Source organism: Haliotis rubra, unplaced genomic scaffold (assembly GCF_003918875.1).
Source record: "Haliotis rubra isolate DU_JTF1 unplaced genomic scaffold, ASM391887v1 Scf456, whole genome shotgun sequence".
NCBI lineage: Eukaryota > Metazoa > Mollusca > Gastropoda > Lepetellida > Haliotidae > Haliotis > Haliotis rubra.
In genome coordinates, this window is record NW_025767142.1 from 473,285 (window position 1) to 496,103 (window position 22,819).

Below are 22,819 nucleotides of genomic sequence, written 5' to 3' on the forward strand. Positions count from 1 at the left end.
ATTTTGTTTCCTGCTTTCCGATTGAATTATTAATGAGCTGATTCCAAGACTCGGCGTTGCTTTCGCGATCGATTTCGATGCTTAGTCACGTGGTGGTCAGCGTTACCATGGGAGCACGTGAGACTCCCTCGAACCTGTCATTTTTATCAATGTCTTAACTGTGAATTTTTTGTAGTAGAAGCGTAATCGATGCGATCAATGTGCAAATTGAGTAATCGTTTCATCAGCTGAAGAATCGAACAAATTAATTTCTTTGTAATCGCACACAAAAATATGTATGAAACGCAAACTCGACCCGTATTATTGATTTTTACAGGTAAAACTCTTTGAACTGTTTGATGAAAAAATAGCAAAACTCACATACAATACAAATGACACGTGCAATGCACACGGATATTTGAAATCACCTAAAGACCGTTCGTCCCCGCCACCAAACGTAATTAACATTGATTCACTGTTATTTCAGGTGGAACGATAATACTCAGGACTGTAAAGGGAAACAAAACTCCAACTTCAAGTCGTTTTAGCGCCGTCGTTTTAATTAACCCGCCTACACTGGATGCCAATTATTTGGTCCACGATCGGCTATCCATTTTCGGCACTGCTCTAGACGAACGTTTACTCATGAATACATCATGAAGTTGTCAAATATAACACATGATTCTAGTACTTTTGTTGGTTGATTCCCATTCGGGTCGAACGCACACCCTCAAGTCAGACAAATCATCGTCATCAGCCACCGCGGAACGTCATCATCATCGCTGTAAGTGATCATCATCATCATCATCATCGCCATCATCATCATCATCACCGCCTCCGGGCGTAGGTTAGTGGTAGCGGAAGTGGTTAAACCGCGTCCAAAACTAAAATACACGCCGCTCGGCATTAATTGGTACCGGGTTCTGATTCCCAGTATACAATTGTACAATTTGTGAAGCCCATTTCTGGTGGGCTAGCACCATATTGTTGGAATACGCATGCTCATAAGCGGCGTAAAACCTAACTCTCTCACTCACTCATCACAACCATATCTGTACCCCAATTATCCCGTTACTAGTATCTGTTCAGATGCGGTGTCACTCACTCACTCAAACCAATTATCATTCTCAACTCCCTGGAGAATATACAACCCAAGCTGCCTAAGGGCGCCAGAAGGTTGGTCTAGACAATAAATTAGTGGTTTGTGCCAAATAGATGCATACCCTTTGTGTATTCAGGGCATCCATACGCTGCTAGGGTTACATGCCATACAGTATGAATTACAGACATACCATACAGGCTTGAATCAAATCAACCAACTGAGACGAGCCTACAGTCTTCCTTTAAGTTTGATGATTAATTTTTACACTTAAACCTTATGCTCTAAAATATTTCATACACCAGGTCGATTCCTATAAGACATATATATTGAATATTACATTTGGTACTATACAGAATTGATCGATCCCACTCATCGATCTGCGCGATCACAGTGAACATTGAGCATCGCTGATCATGCTCGAACAAGGAACAAATGGATTTCAAGCGTTGGTTCAGAGCTCTAGTATTAGAAGTGCATTATGAAAGGTAAATAAATAAATGATCAATTCTTCCGCATGGACATTCCCAATTAGTACTGTACAATCAATTGATCGTGTATGCGTTAACAATTAACATACAACCACTTATAATACCTCCCTCCACTGCCTCCCACTTTACAACAAGAACGCAAATATAAAGACCGAAACAATTAAATTCAGACACACACAAAACCAATCCGTGAAGTAATTTGATGATAACACTTATGGTTGATATGAACTTCACAGAAACAATTATGTATTTTATCTGATCTTTGGGGGCGGTGGGGTAGCCTAGTGGTTAAAGACCAGGGTTCCATTCCACATGGGTAAAAATACTTACTCACTGTCTGATAATTGTTATGGGACCGAAGATCGTAGAGATTAAGAGGGGAGATAACTCGTTCACGAGCAACTGTACATTTTGTAAATGCTGATTTTAAGGACTCGCTGGTCGGTGCCCAGGGTACACATGGTGTAACATGTAATGTTGAACAATGTTGAAATTGTGTTACGTTGATCATGTTAAGATTCAGGAGAGGTCAGTGGTTTGCTTGTTGCTATACATGGACTTGGAGCCAAGTGTAATCTGGAAGGTACTTCAACAGTGTGAGTGAGTGACTTTAGTTTTACGCCAATTTAAGCAATATTCCAATGATATCACGGCGGGGGACACTAGCAATATTCCAATGATATCACGGCGGGGGACACTAGAAATGGGCTTCACACATTGTACCCATGTGGGGAATCGAACCCCGGTCTTCAGCATATAACCAGTAGGCCACCCCACCGCCCGGACTTCAACAGAAGAAACCTACATATACATGATACATGTATACATAGGATACATGCCATCGTATCCCGACTGTATAGATCGATGTTCATAATGTTGATCACTGGATCTTACAGACCGACGCCATATATAGTATGACCAGAAATTATTGAGAATTTTAGGAATATGTTTAATTGGATTTCTAGTATAAACAACCTTGACCAGCTATCAAGTGCTTGGTTTCATTCAAGAGAGACAACTCCGTTAATCCTTTTTCATTAGTTTGTGAAGAGTTATCCCCCTTTGTTTACTTGCTAGCAGACGACATTTTCAGTGATCCTCAGTATGGATGATTTAGAGAAGAGGAAGTTGATTTTAGAGTATTATAACAAGGACATCAGATCAGCTAAAGTGATTTCAAGTAGAACAGGCATCCCTTTGTCCACTGTTTATCGTGTTTTGAAAAATATTGCAAATGGATATGGCATTGAGCACCAGGGAGGCGCAGGTAGGCCCAGAAAATTGACTGTCGGTGACAGGAGGCGGCTTGGTATTCTTGTTTCTAAAAACAAACGAAGGAGTTTAGAAAACTTAAGGCTGGATATGATTGATAGAGGAACTGTGGCTGTCTGTAAGGAGACAATTAGAACTGAGCTGCATGCAATGGGTTGGCAGAAAAGTCGAGGAATTCCATCACCGATCTTGAAACCTGAACAAAAGGAGCGAAGGTTGAACTGGTGCTTACAGCATAGACATTTTAACTGGGACAATGTGACTTTCTCAGTTCTGTGTGTCTGTTTCCTAATACACTGAAATTCTGGACCAAACAAACTGAATTTTTTTTGTATCAGCGCCCAAAGTACAGTCCGAAATTTAACGTATGGAGTGGCATATCTGTGTTAGGGGCAACGCCCCTCTGTGTATTTGAAGGGATTATGAACAGTGAGCGGTACACAGGTATTCTCGAAGGACATTTACTTCCATCTGCTCACGTGTTCTTTGGAAAGTTTTGGATTTTCCAGCAGGACAACGACCCAAAACATCGTTCAAAGCATTCACAGGCCTGGTTTCGGACCCAAAATATGACATTATTAGATTGGCAGAGCTATAGCCCTGACCTAAATCCAATAGAAAATGTTTGGGGACTTATGAAGGAAAGTGTCAATAAGAAAAATCTGACAAATATTGCTGAAATGAAAGAAGAGGTGGTCCGATATTGGGACAGCATGGACCACGACTTTCTAACTTCTTTGATCAGTAGTATGCCCCGCCGCATTGAAGCCTGCATTGCTGCCCACGGTGACTTGACAAAATACTAACTGTTCACCTGTCTTTGAATCTGGAGTTATGTTCTGCTAATATTCACATTAAATACGTGAGTAATGAGTGAAAAAAAAAAAAAAAATTACAATCTTTAAATTCTCAATAATTTCTGGCTGTACTGTAGGTGGAATACTGCTGACAAACCAACAGACGAAAAGCAAAAGCTTTTTTCGTTATTCCGGGGTTATTTTTGATAGAATAGGCCCCAGTAACCCGTGTTCACCGTAACATACAACGGGGTCTTCCCACTTGTCCGGCACCTATTGTTTAAAGGTTCTACATCAGTGTAGCGCGATAATCCCTGAGAACAAAAGGTGAACTTCTTATTTTGCTCCCCTGTCGGTCTGTGATATTTGGTCACCCAAGCCGGTCAGAGAATATTTGGTTACCCAATATTTCGATTATATTCAAATATGATACAACTACACTGAGGTGTTGTGCAGATACCGTGTGATCTGAGTGCTGCTGTACTTCAAAGGCAACGAGTAGTTTTTCATGCCGTCAACACCTTGTTTGCTGTCTTAGACTCATTTATTTACAAACCGCCACGAAAGAGCGGGAATACTGCTGTCAGGGTCTTAAATTAACATTCCCAATGATATTTCTTACTGTAGTTGTAAACAGTCGCCATAATATGACACATATATTACTGTATAAATGCTGGGTGCTATCGGTAGGACAGGAAAAGTTTACCCTCCCCGCGAACTAGGGCTGGTACTGGTCCAAATTTTCTACCCGTGTACCCCACACCTTACCCTACCCTACCCGGATACCCGTTATGTTAATTCCTGACATCAAATTTGTAATTTGTAATTTCAGCTCGGAAGCTAACATTTCGAGGTTTTCAATATCTTAACCATGTATTATATTCAAGAGAAGTGACTGTAATTATGTCTAAATCTTCAAAGACAATACAACCTTTTATTGTTTATTCTATTAGTCACATGATCATAACGGGTCCGGGTATTGAGACGGGTACCCGGGTCCAACTCAATACCCACCCGACCCGGGTATTAGGGTTACCCGTCCCAGCCCTACCGCGAACACCTGTGTCATCAAATATTTTCAGTGATTCATACAATGTTCACTGATTTTACGTTCCTTGGAATCCGTTTCGGCAGGTAATCGAGATGATTAGTCTCTGGCGTTGATTATACATGTATATAGGTACAAAATGAGTTTCAGCGGAAAGTTCCTTTGCCATCAGAGCAAGAAACCGGAATATTGAGAGTTATCTCCCTTACATTACACGCCTTTCTCTTTCAAACACTTGCGCCTTGGGTACTTTCTTGCTTTATATCTTTGCAGCAAACATGCTCTCTTCAAATATGTATGCACAGTAGTACAGATTTATACTGAGAATTCTCTTCCAAGTGTTACGTTCCGTTGTTCACTCTGTGTATGTCCGGACACCAAAGGCAGGTCTTGTTAAGGGTCGCTAGTGGATGTTTACAATATAACGGCGTTAGGATCTGTGTCTGTTTCATGGTTTGCGAGTCTGTGAATATTTTCTCCACCAATAAATCTTTCGTTACACATTGGAACAGGCCCAATATATTTTGGAAGGATAATCCATTTGCTCGATTTGATCGGTAGTATCCTTCACGACATTACCGCTGTATGGTAAACAAAAATAAAATCCCGTCGCATTTCGTCAAAACTGTTCCACCTCGTGCACTTTTCTTGGGGTCTTTGATCATACATTCAACGGATGCTCTAAAACCCTGATATAGCTGCGACAATACATTGTACAGATTGTACTGAAACTACAACAGTTTGTGAAGGTGCTATTGTTGGTGTAGTGAGTGAGTGAGTTGGGTTGTACGCCGCTCTATCAATATTCCAGCAATATCACGGCGGGGGACACCAGACATGGGCTTCACATATTGTACCCAAGTGGGGAATCGAACCCGGGTCTTCGGCGTGACGAGCGAACGCCTTAACCACTAGGCTACCCCACTACCCCAACAGCATGAACTGAGGACTATTTTGCATCTTGTGTAAAAGTAACAGACATAACAAACGTTTTTTTGAAGTTTCAACCATTTTATTCTTAGCATGCTAGCTGTTATTACAAATAAATTACACGACGCCTTTACACAACGCGCATCCTTTATTGAAACAACACGCTTTGAGTAATGTTCACAAGAGACGGGCTTATCATTATATCACATGTCTTCGGAGATTATTAATACAAAAATCACATATATTCCGGCAATAAATAAATACAAAGAGATACTATATACCGCTTGTGCCGACCTTACTGGCATCTACAACCTACGGGAATAAATAGAAACGCTTCCACATTGAACATACCGCATTCAACAGGACTAACTGCTTGTATTGCACCAACTTAACCAACGTCAGTCGACACAACGAGTTAGGTAATATTTCATGTAATCATGGCTTTACTGAGAGAATCAGACCTTCTCTCCGTTTATCAACCAAGCCATTTAGACATTTAGTCATAAACAACATACATAAAAGATACAACTTTGTTCTTAAGCGCGTCGTGGCTCATAAATGTCTTTCCTTGAAGAGCTGTTTACAAAAAATGGACAGTGTTGTGTTTTTGCATATTTTCAAAACTAATATTGTATGTATTGACAAAAATCCTAAACACTTATAATTATCAAAGTCCCAATACTCCTGATGACTTCTTCCGGTTTACAGGATGAACAATTAAAGAGGGAAAGAGGGACAAAATTATTCTCTAATTTTCAGTTTGGTACGATTAAAAATAGAACCATCATGTACAAAAAGTATTATAAAAGTGAAATACCAATATAGAAGAATAGCAAAATACATATCCATAAATATATACGCTGTTTGAGCGATGTTACCGTCTGCGCATGAGCGGAAATGAAGGCGACCAGAGACAAAAATGCCACCAAAGGTTACAAATACAGACGCAAGGCGCTTGGTATAATGAATAATAAAACAACAGAGCAAAAATATGAGCTATATTGTGGTAGAAAAATAATCCTCAACACAATAAAGCAGAACTTCCATAGCTGAGAAAATACAACCTTTCGACCCCAAACTCTATTCAGATGTTGAACAAGGCTCGGCAAATGATATTCAAATAATCGTCTTCGTTGTTTACTGATTTATCTTTGATCACATGCATATAAATGTAACTGTTGGTATATTATAACAGTATAGATTTCGCCACATGACCTGTAGGGCAGAGTAATGGGTATTCTGGGAAAGGCAAACTTTCTATTTTGCTGGCAACGGGTGGTTCAGCGTAAGACCTATAGACTGACGCTTAGTCCCTGAATTATATACATTGATATATATTTTAATATTGATAGTAACAAATAAACCCATTTAAACTGAAAAGGAGCCCAGTGAGTTGGGAGATTCAGATCCTGAACCCGGGGAAATCTAAACTTGCTTCATTTGGGCTTTAGCATTGCAGGGAGGGCTAGGCAGTAGAGAAAATAACGTAGTTCAGTGACTATGAGACAGACTACGTAAGGTCCTCCGAAGGCTGTTTTTAATCTGTACCGTTCTTTGACACACGTGTCTGTAATAATCGGTGTCAAAAAAGGTTGTATTTTCGCAGCTACAGTTACTGAGACCAGTTGCCTCCTGTAACTAATGATGACGTCACAGTATCATTGGGTTTGTGTCAAAGGCGCCGAACCTATATATACAATATAGGTTATAAAAATAAATAACAGTGTATTGAAAGCGGCGACTATGAAGAGCTTACATTCATCACATATCCATTTTTACACCAGCGACAAATGAAAGCGTATTCGTTGAGTGTAATAATCAAATGCTCCTTGCAATATTAACAATAACATATTTTCACTTTAGCTTTACTTGCATAATAATCTATTGCATATAAGCATTGTTACTCGAACACATTATAATATTGAAGTACTTACTGTAAGCATTCGCGACATTAGCGTAAAGAGAGCATTGATGTTTATTCACAGTTATCTTTGGCTGAAGAATATCTAACTTGGAGGAAGATCATTGGTGTTTCATACATATATATTTTGGCACTGACGTCACCGATTCAAGCAGTGCGCATGCTTGAAAAATAATCGATAACATTACGACTTGTAATATACACCTGCACACTCACACCAGCCCGGTAAAACAATAGACATTTTCATACCGATGATGTCCGGATTATAACTGCCGACTTCTATATATTTCTGAATCTTGAAAGGTGACGCTTAGAAAATATGAATGTCACGTGGTACTTTGAAGCCGGAACATACCGCCACAGTATAAAAATGTCTATTATGTCACATAAACGTCTTTGTTTTAATAGACATACAAACAAGATTGTTTGACTACAGAAATGATGTTCAAGGGCGCATGTAAGAGTGACGTTTCAAAATGATATCCGTATATAGGTACTGGTACATTCAAAATGGCGGCCTGATCACCGTACTGGTAGAATCAAAATGGCGGCCAATGGTTTCAAGATGGCGGCTGCACAGATACGCTGGTTGGATCAAGATGGCGGCTGCCTCTACAAGGGGTGAGGGGAGAGCTTACAAGATGGCGCATGATGATGATTTGTTCCCCTTTCCTTTCTGGAGTTCCCTTTCCAGCTTAATGATCTCTTGGACTCCTGTCACCATCTCTTGGACGGCCTGGATTTCAGAGAGGCCAAGACGACGTTTGTTGGAGATGTCGTAGACGCCGCCCTCGCTCTCGGTGTGCTCGCCGTGGATACCTGGACAACAACGAAGAAATGATGATCATAGATATAATAATGTATCCATGCACTTGTGCAGGGGCGGATACAGCTTTTTGAGAAAGGGGTGTGTGCGTGCGTGCGTGCGTGTGTGCGTGCGTGCGCACTCTTGAGAAAGGGGTGGGTGTGTGTGTGAACATTTCATTTTCACCCGTTTTCGCGAGAGTTACAATGGTCATTTAATAAACTTTCAGGACAAAAAGGATCCCCGCCTATGTTGTGCATGCTCAAGGCCCTGAGACATCATTACCCCGGATAACCCAAGCTCCTGTGAGGCGCTAGAGGGTTAACAGTCATATGACTTATCCGACCGGGTACCCAATCACTGCTGGGTGAACAGAGGCAATTTATGAACAAACTCACTTGCCTAAGGTGAGACCACATGTTTCAAGCGTGCTTCTTTATTGAAATTCATAGCCTTAGTAAAATGCATGAAGTGAGGCATTTGTTATTTTGTCTCATAATATTTTGCTATTCTCGTTCACTTTTATTTCTATGCTTTGTAAAGATGACTTTCTTCCGCAAAAAACATACGTTCTCGTACAAAAGTAAAGCTAAAACCCGTTCATTTCTCCAGTATTTCACCCACCTCTTGCTTGCAGCTTGTATTTTTCACAGATGTTCTTGAAGTCTTTCTTGGCGGCAAGTTTGGGGATCTTGATGTGGACGGACGCACGGAGGGTGGTGCCCAGGTTGGAGGGACAGAAGGTCAGGTAGCCCAGCCGCTCGTCCCTAGCGAAGGTCAGTTTCTTCTCCATTTCTTGTATAGCCTGAGAAAACAAGGGTTATAGTCAGTGCACTAGTCTGTCTCGCAGTCCCTGAACCACATTAATTTTCCTACTGCCAAGCCCTCTTTGCAGTGCTAAAGCCCTAAATAAAGCAAGTCTAGATTTCCTCTGAATCTCTTGTCTCCCTGGGGCTCCTTTTCAATATAAATGGGCTTGTTTGTTACTATCAAAATTATATATATTCAGAGACTAAGCCTTAGTCTATCAGTGCACACTCAGGCGTACTGAGATCAAACCCGTAAATATCTGGAGTTGCGTCCCTTTGTTGCACCAGAGTCCGGTGATATTGGAAATAACCCTTAACAATATATTTTCCTTGACAGTGCTCGCAGATTTTACCAATACGATAAACGACTACCAATATGAGCTTACACGCTGTGAAATACAGTGCAAGGTATGTTGTTTACCAATACGATAAACGACTACCAATATGAGCTTACACGCTGTGAAATACAGTGCAAGGTATGTTGAATCCAACTCTCAGTAGACTGTGGACCATCACTGGAGAGGAACTTACCGACACTAGCCGTTTATAGACAGCTCCAATGTCACCGCCCTTCTGCATGGAGATAATTCTAAGGTGATCCTCCTCGTTCACCCACACAAGGAAGGTCTTCTCGTCGTTGAAGTAGATGCCTCTCCCAGTTGGCCAGTCGTCGTAACCACGGGCTGCCTTCAGGAACCTACAAAGGATCCAATTACGATTTTGAGCAAGTACGGATTATAAAACATTCAACGCCAGAGAATAGTTTATTAAAGTTTCTGCCAAAACAGATTCCATTGACTTTAGAAAAGTTCTATGTGTTTATCTGCGTTGTTTATCGCTGCACTCAGCAATATTCCAGCTATATGGAGGTAGTCTGTAAATAATCGAGTCTGGACCAGGCAATCCAGTGATCAACAGCATGAGCATCGTACTACGCAACTGGGATACGATGACATGTGTCAACCAAGTCAGCGAGCCTGACCACCCGATCCCGTTAGTCGCCTCTTACGACAAGCGTGGATTACTGAAGATCAATTCTGACGCGGATCTTCACAGGTCCTTTGATAATGAAAGAGTTTCATATAATCATTTGTTGACTGACAAGAACCTACGTCATTTCACCACAATAAACACAACGTCAACGGAACTCACCTGTCGTGATCGTTGAACAGGAAGTGATCCTTGGTGAGCTGGTCTTGCATTTCCGGCGTCATGCCCGCCAGTGGGTGGTAGGACCCCTTCAGCTGGCCCTCCAGGGATCCCAGAGCTTCCTGACACTCCTTCTCCATAGCCTCGCGGTCCTGGGGACAAGGACAGGTCATATGACAGTGTAACACAGAGCAGGCATAATGCAATTAGGAGGATACAGGAGGTGGTGTTTTGGGACCGCGTGAAGTTCCAATGTGGTTAAACGTTCACATTCAGTGTAGTCAGCCACTGTGACAGTAACGCTGAAGGGGTCGTTGTCGGCACAGGTACTACAGATATGTACCCCAGGTACGTTTCTGTATACAGACATGTACCCTAAACAAAGTCAAACTACAGAAACGTACCCGGTACCCTAAACGACGGACGAGTCCATATTCCGCGACCCAATACCGAAACCGTATGTAGTTATTCCAGTTCAGCTCATTGCGAGTGGTGTACGTCGTGCACCGTGAAATATTCGTTATACTGTGTATGCTGTTATATAAAGTGCATCTAATACAACAGTATGACAGTTCCGATCAAGAAAACTCAACAATGCAGAATGGAATCGTCCTAGGGTACATTTCTGTATTCTGATTATGGCCAGGGTACATTTCTGTATACAGAAACGTACCTGGGGTACACATCTGTAGTACCCGTGCCGACAACGACCCTTTCAGCGACAGTCTTTCATCGTGTCTTGGATTCAAACAAGCCTTTACTGTAAATGGAATGTTTTAATCTGACTAATCATTAGAGGTATGTTATAAACGGAAGCAGACACTAGTCGCCATCTTGAAATCACTGGCCGCCAGCGTGAGTCAGTGAGGTAATGTACTTCTGGACCCGAGTTTTGGATCTTATCTTGAATTAAGTGTTCGTAATTCAAAATATTCAACAATAACGAGTTATGAGATACTTGCTCTACGAACTAGAGGCCTTCTTAAAGGATGAAATAGTGCAACATTAATCAACAAGTACGCCTCCGCAATATCTGAGCTCAATCGGCATGTCTGTTGTTGACAGCATTATCATTGAAATTGTGGCTTGAAGTACCTCTGCATCAGATAATAAAAAGACCGAAATACCGACTGCTATTGCGGTTCAGTTATTACGTAAAGTGTCATGGCGTCCTGCCATTCATCAGTGACAGCTGTGGCTTCCATGATCTTATCTGCACTACATCCCAGGATCTCTTAACCTTCTCTCTAACCAGCAGGAAGGATCCACCGTGAACTCTCTTACCTCTTTTGTAAGAACTGGGGGGAACGCATACTCCTTGTGACTTCTTCCAACGCGGATCCTGGTGGAAACGATGAGGTCACCTTCGGGGTCAAGGTCGGAGAAACCTAAGTTTTCGATGTCGCCGAAGTTTGACGGCGGGTGGGAGATGGGCTCCTTGGTGGACAGCTTGTGGTAGTCCCGGATGACCGGGTCAAAGATTTCAGCAAACGTGTTGTAGGATTCTGGGTCAGCTGCGTAGATGCCCACTCCACTGTCTAGATTCTTCACTCCTGGTAGGGGAGAGAGGGAGACATTCCGTTAGATATGAACTAAGCAACAGGGCTACTAGCAATGAAATTAAACTAAATGAAATTACGAGCATCTCTACCTTCCCAAGTGCCTTCTTTTGTTTATGATCATATTGATAATGATGATGATGATGATGATGGTGACAATGCTGCTGATGATGTACGGAGGAAAAGGATAATGATGCTGATGATGATAATGATGGTGGTGATAATGACACAGCTACTATCGATGATGAGTGAGTGAGTGTGTGAGTTTGATTTTACGCCGCTTTAGCAATATTCCAGCAACATCACGGCGGGGGACACCAGAAATGGGCTTCACACATTTTACCCATGTGGGGAATCGAACCCGGGCCTTCGGCGTGACGAGCGAACGCTTTACCCACTAGGATACCCCACCGCCCCACTATCGATGATGTACGGAGGAGAAGGATAATACGACTGTTGCTGATAATCATGTTGATGATGTTGATAATGATGCTGATGATGATGACATTGATGATACCAATTTTTACGATTAATGCGACGGGCCAATTACCAAGCAAATGCAATCAACCTACATCATTCTCACCCTGTTAAATGTATCAGTATTTATCAGAATTTCATACTCAGCTACTTGGCAATATACAACCTACCCAGTTTGCCTTTTCAGACGCTGAAAGGCATTCGACTGCGTAAGCCCCAAACTACCGGGTACCCATTCACTGCTGGGGGAACGGAATCATGTTCGTTTTCATCTTCCGTTCAGTAATATGCTTTGTATTAGTTTCTGATTAGAGAAATTATACTGGGTGTGCAAATATTTGTGGTACTCTTTACTTGTGGTACCCTTAAGCTCCAAACATCACTAACGTGTACTATATTTCGGACAGTAGCATACAATCAGCCTAAAGTTCAGTGCGTCATGAAACAGTCGCGTGTTATCTCGAGTTGACCTAACGCTTAGCTACAAAGAAACCTGACAACGAGACCGCGAATTCAAGGGCCTGCTCAGAACCTAGCAAGTTTGCCAGGGGAAACTATTTTTCGATTTAATAACATTCAGAGCTGGAGCTTCTCTTAAATACGGAAAGAAAGAATATTTTGCGGACTTGGTTGTTGTTTTTACCTGACATAATACAGTCCGACAGTGTTGCATTGTGGGATGTCTTCTTGTCCTTGCACTTTTCAAGGACATCCTTGCTGAAGTATTTCTTCATCAAAGACTTGCAGTTCTTAGCCTTGGACACGTGGTCGTACATTGCCTCCAGACTATCTGGGTTCCTGAAACACCGAAACGTGACAGTCAGGGTCACTGGAATGGCTTAGCTATTTATGAATTATATTAGCAAACGACTGAATGTTGTTTTACGCCGTAACATCTATTTAAGCTGCATCACGGCAGTCTGTAAGCATTAGATTCGACCAGCAGTAGACGGCACGAACAACTGAGCCAGCCAACAAACTCTCACCAAGTCAGTTCCTTCTCCAGTTTCAGGATCTCCTTCACGCCGTTGTACATTTCAGTAACGGCTTGCGCCTCCGTCAGACCAAGACGACGTTTGTTGGAGATGTCGTAGACGCCACCCTCGCTCTCAGTGTGCTCGCCGTGGATGCCTGAAAAATCAGAGGTTTTAATTTATTATGGAAACAAAAATAACATAGTGAGTGAGTGAGTTTAGTTTTACGCAGCACTCAGCAATATTCCAGATATATGGCGGCGGTCTGTAAATAATCGAGTCTGGACCATACAATCCTGTGATCAACAGCATGAGCATCGATCTGCGCAACTGGGAACCGATGACATACGTGTCAACCAAGCCAACGAGCTTGACCACCCGATCCCGTTAGTCGCCTCTTACGACAAGCATGGGTTACTGAAGATCAATTCTAACCCGGATCTTCACGGGTTCAATAGTTATGAAGAATGTGGGGTTCCTTATCTTGTTTTGAGCAGTATACATAATATATCATCGGTAAGTGAACGATATCAATTCAGCTTTGCAACTCTTTCATCAAGGGGTTTATCAGACAATCTAAAATTGCCTTGATCATCGAGGATGGTATCAGATTCGATTCTGTATGTTTCTCACCCCTGGCCTGAAGGTTGTATTTGTCACAGATCTCCTTGAAGTCGGGCTTGGCAGCGACGGCTGGGATCTTGATATGCACAGATGCTCGTAGAGTGGTTCCCAGGTTGCTGGGACAGAACGTCAGGAATCCAAGATGTTCGTTCCGGGCGAATTTCAGCGTCTGTTCCATGGATTTGACAGCCTGGAAATGAATGTTTATTGTGAAAGGAGATGTACATAACATAATTGTGTCACCATCACTGCTATTCTGACATGGTAGTCCATGCGTTCGGTAGCCTAGTGGTTCAAGTTTTTGTTCGCCTCGCCGATCCCGGGTTCGACTGCCCATCATCATGTTTGAACCCCTTTTATGTTTCCCCTGCCCCGATATAGCGGGAATATTGCTAGAGGTGACGTAAACCATACTCACTTACTCACTAACTCACTCAATCACTCTGACACGAGCCTAGTTTCTTTACGGTAGTGGTGTTATCACAATCATTGTAAGTCAAAACTCACTCACTAACAACCCGTTGTGGTAGTGGTCATAGAGTTCAAGGTTGACGTGGACAGGATAAATACGTTTATATCAGTTTCTGATGGTTCTTAATGACACTGATTGACAGCGTCAGTTGTATATATCTATATGTATGTTATTGTTGGTGTGGTGATATTTGGTTGTCTGGTGATAAAACCATAAAGTATATTTACCCGTATTTGTGTGTTTCAGAGTTACAACTGAAACGTTTAGTCGTAATCGGTGAATACGAGTGAGTGAGTGAGTTGGGTTTTACGCCGCTTTCAGCAATATTCCAGTAATATTCCAGCAATATCACGGCGTGGGACACCAGAAATGGGCTTCACACATTGTACCCATGTGGGGAATCGAACTCGGGAGTTCAGCGTGACGAGCGAACGCTTTAACCACTAGGCTACTCCAACGCCCCTTGAAAGTGTGGAAGTAATATTTAATATCCCCTACCGTTACTAGACGCTTGTAGACAGCTCCCAAGTCGCCGCCCTTCTGCATGGAGATGAGACGGAGATGGTCCTCCTCGTTCACCCACACAAGGAAGGTCTTGTCGTTGTTGTAGAAGATGCCTCTGCCAGTAGGCCAATCGTTATAGCCGCCGGCAGCACGCAAAAATCTGAAACATGTTTAATAAATAACTTTAGCAAAATTGATTAATTTTCACTTTTGAAAATTAAATCCACAAAAAATCGAAAATTGATGCATCTTTTACAATGATGTAGTAATGAAACTATATGAGACCACAGGGGCTTGTATTGCTGAAAATAATACGTCCTACGTGAACACTTGTTCACTGATAGCCATCTACATATAAAGTACTTCATTATATTTAGATGGCTACTAGTATCAGTGGACGAATGTTGGACCAAGGACGTATTATTTTCAGCAATACAAACCCTTGTGACTCAGACACTTCAGGCTACACTACACCAAATCGGAATCCGTATTTTACCAAGCACTTTTCGTCCCGAACCTTCAGTGCAGACTGAACCATCTGACAGCTGTGATTGGGTGATTTTGTGTAAGATATTTTTTGTTTTTTAAATGTACATCCATACAGTAATTAAAACTGACCATATTTTTTAATATTCAGTGCTGTCTTGTTTTACTGATGACTTATACTGAATGTGACCACATGTATTTTCAAGCAGTTGACATTTTGTGCGGAGCTTGGGTTGGTCTGTTTAGCTTTCTGTACTCGGAAAAGGAACAGTCTAAAGTGTTCATATTTAATATTTTTATTGCTTCTTAAGGCCAGACTATGCAAACGTGTACATGGAATAGCTGTTGATATCTTAGTTAATTTAAAAAAAATATAACGTTACTCTAGAAGTCAATGGGAAAATATTTCGTTTTGTTTAACCTTGAAAGAGAAAGGCGTGAAAGATAAGGGAGGTAACCTATACCTGTCATGGTCATTAAACAGGAAGTGTTCGTCTGTCAACTCCTTTTGTGTTTCCGGTGTCATGCCTGTCAGTGGGTGATATGTTCCTTTCAGTTCTTCAGGGAGCGTGTCAAAGGCTGCTACTGTCTTTTTCTCCATCTCTTCTCTTTGCTGAATCGAAAAGGCATAGAGTACAGTAGTGGTGGTCCGATTAATTGAAATAATCGAAGATTGGTCGCAATGACTAAACGACCAAGCAATCGATCATGTTTTCTCATAATCGAACACAAACAATTCTAGAACACTTATTTTCATTAACAGTATTTTTCACTAGGTTGGTTTTGTCTGTTACATTTCATAAGCACTACAAGCTCGTTCCACGTCATGATTGAATTTATCTTAAAGACTCTAAGAAATTTATGTTCCTCCATACTAGTCATCCTTTAAAGATGTGAAATTTTGCCAAAAAACCCCCAATGAACTACATGTTTTTTTCCTTATCTTTGTGTGCATTAACACATTTCATAAATGACGCTAACCAATTATTTTCGATGATTGATCGGTTGTAATGAACCAATCATCAATTACGAGATTTTAACCAATTCCCAACACTAGAGTACAGATATATCAATAATGGCAAACCAATGTTCGTCTGATCCTAAATAAACAGACATTTATATAGAAAACAAAAATAAATTTTGAAAAACCCGAACCTCTTTGGTAAGAATTGGCGGAAATCCGAGTCCATCGTGTGACCTTCCAACTCTGACCCTGGTGGAGATGATGTACTTCCCTTCGGGGTCAAGGTCTTCTAGTTTCATCTTATCGCCATCGCCAAAGTCGCAGTTTGGATGTTTGATTGGCTTGTTGTCTGGGATTTTGTGGTAGTCCTTGATGACGGTGTCGAAGACTTCAGAAAACGTCGTGTAGGCCTCTGGGTCACAAGCATAGATGCCCACGCCGCTATCCAGGTTTTCACATCCTGTAACGCAAACGTAACTTTAAATATTGCACGGTGTTGACGTTGGTCAACGATTTGTCTTCGTTGAGGTATTGGTTGGGTTTGCATTAAAACGTCGATAGTTGGGACCTCGTTTGTCCAGAAATTCCCCAATCTGGACACTTTTTGCTTTGTACAATTTCATTTAACAAACGGACATTACTCCATGGATGAAAGTGTTTGGAACTGTACCGTTCGGATTAACGACCTCTCTCGTATACGGGGAAGCCCAAACGTCTAAAGCCTTGAAATTCACGTTGCTTCCTCAAGCTATCCAGTCAGGGGCATGCAACTCACACCCATAATTGGGTATCATGATTATAAACAGCAAAACAACAATAATAATGATAATAAATGGCACCATACGTTTATGGTCTGAAAACCGGAATACCGTGTTGTTTATAAAGGGAACACATAAATTATTAAAGCTATTATTATTAATATTGTTGACACAAGCTTCGTGTTGCGAGTGAACATACATCCAGTAAGAGAACATTCGAGCTGGAAGCAATACTGTGTTCCATTTCCCTCTTTGTGAACAAGACACCGTGACGTCATTGTATTAGTACAGGTAGGGTTACATATCGTACGCAGGCCTTGACATTTTCAAAATGCTGACGAAGGATTTAGGGTAAAGTAAATAGATATGTTTTATTGCCTCGTAGGCTTATGTCATAAAACGCCTCATATTTGTTACTAAAGACTTACATGTAATCGAGAGTTGAATCATAGAAGGCCTGCAATCGGAACAGAGACGAACCGTCTTCATGTATATATCCACGCCGTGTGCCTACCCTAATCGATCCAAGGCGTGGGGGTGGGGGGTGGGGGTTTCCGGGTCGGTAGCCTAGTGGTTTAAGCGTTCGCTCGTCACGCCGACGACCCGGGTTCGGTTCCCCACATGGGACAATGAGTGAAGCCCATTTCTGGTATCCCCCGCCGTGAAATTGCTGGAATATTGCTAAAAGCGGCGTAAAACCCAACTCACTCACTGATCGATGCTTGGGACATAAGGGGAGTTGATGACGCCTACTGGTGAAAACGTTAGCTCTTAACGTCAAGGACCCGGGTTCGATTCCCTACAATGTGTGAATGTTTTATGCTAATCTGTCTCTGAGATCCTTAGGAATATATTACGAAAAGGAATCTCGTTAAAGTCTAGAATCATTGGGGAAGACAACGTTGAAAATACAACAACCAGAAATCATGTTTAAATCCATGTAGAGGCTCAATTTCCGTAGATGAACCTTCAAAAAATGTCACTCAGTAATACTATGGGCGGTGAGGTAGCCTTGTGCTCAAAGTGTTCGCTTGTCACGCCGAAGGTTCGGGTTCGATTCGCCACATGGGTCCGATGTGTGAAGCCTATTTCTTGGGTCCTCGGCTGTCAAATTGCTCCAAGTGGCCTAAAGCCTAGCCTTGCTCCAGGGCTATACTGAATGCTAAGCCCATGCATGTATAGTAATTCTATCCTTCAAAGAGGCAAGTCGAGATAAGTGGACGTCTGTTATTTATATATATGTTTTAGAAATTTTCAATTAAACTATTAATTATTACCTTACAGGCTTGTGTAACGAATTTAGTAACATACTCTTAACTCACAAATAGTCGGAAATATTTTCTTTGTTTTCAAGGGTGGGGTAGTCTAGTGGTTAAAGCGTTCGCTCGTCACGCCGAAGACCAGGGTTTGATTCCCCACATGGGTACAATGTGTAAAGCGCATTTCTGGTGTCCCCGCCGTGATATTGCTGGAATATTACTAAAAGCGGCGAAAAACTCAACTCATTCACTCACTCACTTTGTTTACAAATCAGTGTGTCGGCGCTTCACGGAACGTTACGGTATGTTCTGTGTACAGAACTGTCAGAGTAAACAAACAGAGTAATACATAATCTCTAACACAAGTGCCATTTTTACAAACAAATAAATCCTAAGAAATACACACAGTGGTTGAGGCTAGAGGAAGAGTATGACGCTGTTTACGTTATTCTGTACGTTGACGCCGAAACCACGCGATAAACCAAACGCACTCAATTACACGATGCCAAGATTTAAGACATACGACTAAGAGAATGTGATGGTTATCGCCAAATGCGCCTCCATTTATTTTAATTCTCTATTTCCTCGCTCGTCTCGAGTTCGTACACAACGAGCGCTTGTATTTCAAACCCATCTCCAATCTGCAACCAGAGAACTGGAATGCTCGCGCACCTGTCAGGGGTCGGGCTATCGTTTCCGGGTCAGCCTGAGATACAAGCCAGCTCGTGGTGATATTCGCTACGAATTACCACCAATATAAATCCATCTCACCGCCGCACGTGCTAGAGAGCGGCGCGTATCTCGCCCCCCTTCCCCTAAGAGAAATTTGATAACAGGCAGACAGTAACACAATTACAGGAGGCAGCCCCGGGCTGACAGACAGCGCATTCCGAGCTACACTGTCGGTTCCGAAAACATTTTTTTTTATTAAAAAAGCAAGAATTGTACAAAATCTCATTCCTTAATATGCGTCTTTGTTTAGCTTAATGCAAAGCAAATCCAGATCAGACATCTTCAAGATGTTCTTTAATGGGCCAGTTGTTCTAAACCTGTCAATGTCCATTTTACTGAAAACACACACACACACACACACCCCCCCCCCAGCATGAATCGTGAAACCAAAATACGGATTTGTTCAGTTCAGCTACGTGTACGCGGTTTATTATATTTTTCTTTATCCAAGTCATTCAACCAACTGGAAACTCGAACCCGGTCTCTGTCGTAAGGAGGCAAAACCATAACCACTCCACCACCGACCCTAATCTTGAAGACGGCGGAGTATGGGGTAAGTTTAGACTTAGCGCGTAGTCTCTGAATTTATATAATTGTGACCGAAACAAATAATTCCTTTTAAATTGAAACGGAGCCCCAGTAAGATGAGAAATTCAGATGAGGAAATCTAGACTTGCGTCATTTAGGGCTGAGCGATAGGGAAAATAAAACTATTCAGGGACTGGGGTAGACTAACGTTTAATCTCTGAACATAATTAATTTTAACAGAAACAAAATAATTCCACTTAAATTGAAACGGAGCCCCAGTAAGATGAGAAATTCAGATGAGGAAATCTAGACTTGCGTCATTTAGGGCTGAGCGATAGGGAAAATAAAACTATTCAGGGACTGGGGTAGACTAACGTTTAATCTCTGAACATAATTAATTTTAACAGAAACAAAATAATTCCACTTAAATTGAAATGGTGCCCCAGGGTAATGGGAGATTCAGAAGGTAATCTAGACTTGCTTCATTTAGGGCTCCTTTAGCATTACAGTGACCTTTAGCATCACAGAACGGGCTTGGCAGAATGGAAAGTAATGCCGTTGAGGGACTGTGAGACAGACTAGGGCTGAGCTATATTCCATCAGGACGAAGAACATCAGTAATAGACCTCACACACCGAAGCCATGATGGGAGTCGAACCCGTTTTTAAAAAATATGCATGCAATGGTAAACTTCACTTACGAAAATACAGTATCTACACAACACAACTGGGTTTTCAATTCGGTTTGAGTGACACATATCTCATTATTGAAACAGACGACCACAGGCTTGAGATGTGTTCTGAAGAACGCTTAAGATAAATTTGTTTTAACATAGATAACTGCTGCTAAAGCATTTTATCCTCCGACAGTTGTTTGCAAGGGCTAGGGTAGTACATAGCAACGTAATAACGTGCAACGAAACCCCCTAGACATATCTTGTCTGCTATCGGCTAGCAATCAACAAGCATACCCTGGCTTGTGTCTGTATACGCCCAGAGCATGTGTGGTGAGGGGATCACTATTCTCGTCCGACATTTTTTCCCCTCGAACGATTCTTATTTCAACAAAAACACCACGTGCCCAACACTGTTATAACATACATATAATTCGATTCTTACACGTAAACAACTGCGCCGGTGTGTACGTGATGTCAGAGCTAGTCGTGTTCATCCTTAGACGCTGAACGTAAATCATTGGCGGTGGGGGGTGGTGTGTGTTTTTTTCATGGGGTTCGGACCCCCCCCCCCCCTTTGAAAATGACTTAAGATCACATTGAAATATGTTTTTGCGTTGGCGGAGCCAATCGGGGATTCGTGGGTGGGTGAATGTGGTTTGATAAAACCATCACACCATCACGGCAGGAGTGGGTGAGTGAGTGAGTTTAGTTTTACGCCGCACTCAGCAGCATTCCAGCTATATGGCGGCCATGACAGTAGGCGACATCGAGACGGAGCTTCGTGAACCCATGTCTGATTATCCAACACTCTATCAGCTGGGCTACTGAACCAACGTAATACAATATAAGTAAAATCATATTTTAATACACACGAAGCTGTAAGCTGTGTACACTATCTCTGTCATACTCTGCCACTTGCAGGTAAGGTTTGAAACGTTGATAGCTCCAATCATTTTTGTCTGGTAATATTTTCGTATCTCTGTTTACTCAGAATCTAAATACGCCAAAGGAAATACCGACGTTTCTAATGCATTCACAGTGAGAGGGATGTATGACTTCTCACACAGTGTCTCATGTATAAACATGATAATGGTAGTTAATTATCGTTTAGCACCAAACTAGAAACAGGGATGTTCCAAGGGCTGACTGAGTTTAGTTTTACGCCGCTTTTAGCAATATTCCAGCAATATCACGGCGGGGGGACACCAGAAATGGGCTTAACACATTGTGCCCATGTGGGGAATCGAACCAGGGTCGTCGGCGTGACGAGCCAGCGCTTTAACCACTAGGCTACCCCACCGCCCATGTTCCAAGGAAGTGCGAGCAGTAACTTGAAGAACAGTATGACAGATGATGATGATGATTTGGAGATTTAACATGCGCTTTCCGACATAATGCGGAGTATGACAGAGATAGTGCACACAACTTTGAAGTATAGCCTATTAGAAGATTCACCCTCGATTACCCTGTGTGTTATACATCCATTTGGTTGCAGTTTAATATGTATTTATCACGATAGAACATAGATGGAATACACTGGATAAGGACGGGCCTGTTAAGCGCGCGCACGCACACACACTCGCACACACACACACACACACACACACACACACACACACACAGAGGTTTGGGGGAGGTGGGGTAGCCTAGTGGTTCGATTCCCCACATGGGCACAATGTGTTAAGCCCATTTCTGGTGTCCCCCCGCCGTGATATTGCTGGAATATTGCTAAAAGCGGCGTAAAACTAAACTCAGTCAGTCAGTCAGCCAACAGGTTCGATTGAGATGTATCAGGTATTTTCAGGTTCGTCACAACTCCTACGTGTGAAAATATGTCCGGGTTCGATTCACAGATATGGGGCGATTATTGGTGCGTCCATACCAATATATAATGTGTGCTCTTTGGTTACCGCCGCTATAGACTTTCTGCCATGATTTAGCAGACACACAGTAAAAAATTATTCAAAACGCCGTTAAAATAATGCTCACTCACTCCAAGCAGCTTCAAACCTAACGTAATAAATACCACATGTGTCTATTTTCTGTTTATAAAAAGGTCATGTATCATTCAGGCCCAAAAGAATATCGATCTGCATAAAAACATCTTTACGCCTTAAGTCAAACGAGTACGCCTTTGATCTAATTTTGGAACAAACGAACGAAATAATAGGAAGCATTATTGACAGTTGTCCAAAATATTTTTTAAACGTCTCTTTTTATATTCATAATGACATATTTCAGAATTATTCTGAACAAGTAACAACAAACGCGAGAAAGACTTTCGCTATAGCATCTATACATATAATCACTTTAATACAATATTTACTGATTAAACATATTTACTGTAACATATATATAAGCATGGGGTTACATGTGTACACTTTGTCAAAGATAGACATATCTGTTTGTGAGCGGGCCAGCATTGTTACACTCTCATTCTTAGGTGATTTGGAGAGTGTGTTTATTAATATCAATCACTCTAGCCCCAAGTGCAGGCCCACGGCAC

The 22,819-nt window shown here is 41.9% G+C and overlaps 1 protein-coding gene across 1 annotated transcript in view; it reads right to left on the minus strand.

The window, feature by feature from the left end:
- Positions 1–5,676: 5,676 nt before the first annotated feature.
- Positions 5,677–22,819, minus strand: part of LOC124290075 (taurocyamine kinase-like) — a 44,325-nt gene continuing 27,182 nt past the window's right edge. Inside the window, exons 2-12 of the mRNA XM_046726764.1 lie at positions 16,552–16,820; positions 15,861–16,009; positions 14,905–15,070; positions 13,944–14,124; positions 13,323–13,467; positions 12,980–13,134; positions 11,585–11,853; positions 10,304–10,452; positions 9,683–9,848; positions 8,967–9,147; positions 5,677–8,356 (exon numbers count right to left, since the gene is read on the minus strand). Coding sequence (XP_046582720.1) covers positions 8,172–8,356; positions 8,967–9,147; positions 9,683–9,848; positions 10,304–10,452; positions 11,585–11,853; positions 12,980–13,134; positions 13,323–13,467; positions 13,944–14,124; positions 14,905–15,070; positions 15,861–16,009; positions 16,552–16,820 — 2,015 coding nt within the window. The 3' untranslated portion in view covers positions 5,677–8,171. The remainder of the gene's footprint in view (positions 8,357–8,966; positions 9,148–9,682; positions 9,849–10,303; positions 10,453–11,584; positions 11,854–12,979; positions 13,135–13,322; positions 13,468–13,943; positions 14,125–14,904; positions 15,071–15,860; positions 16,010–16,551; positions 16,821–22,819) is intronic.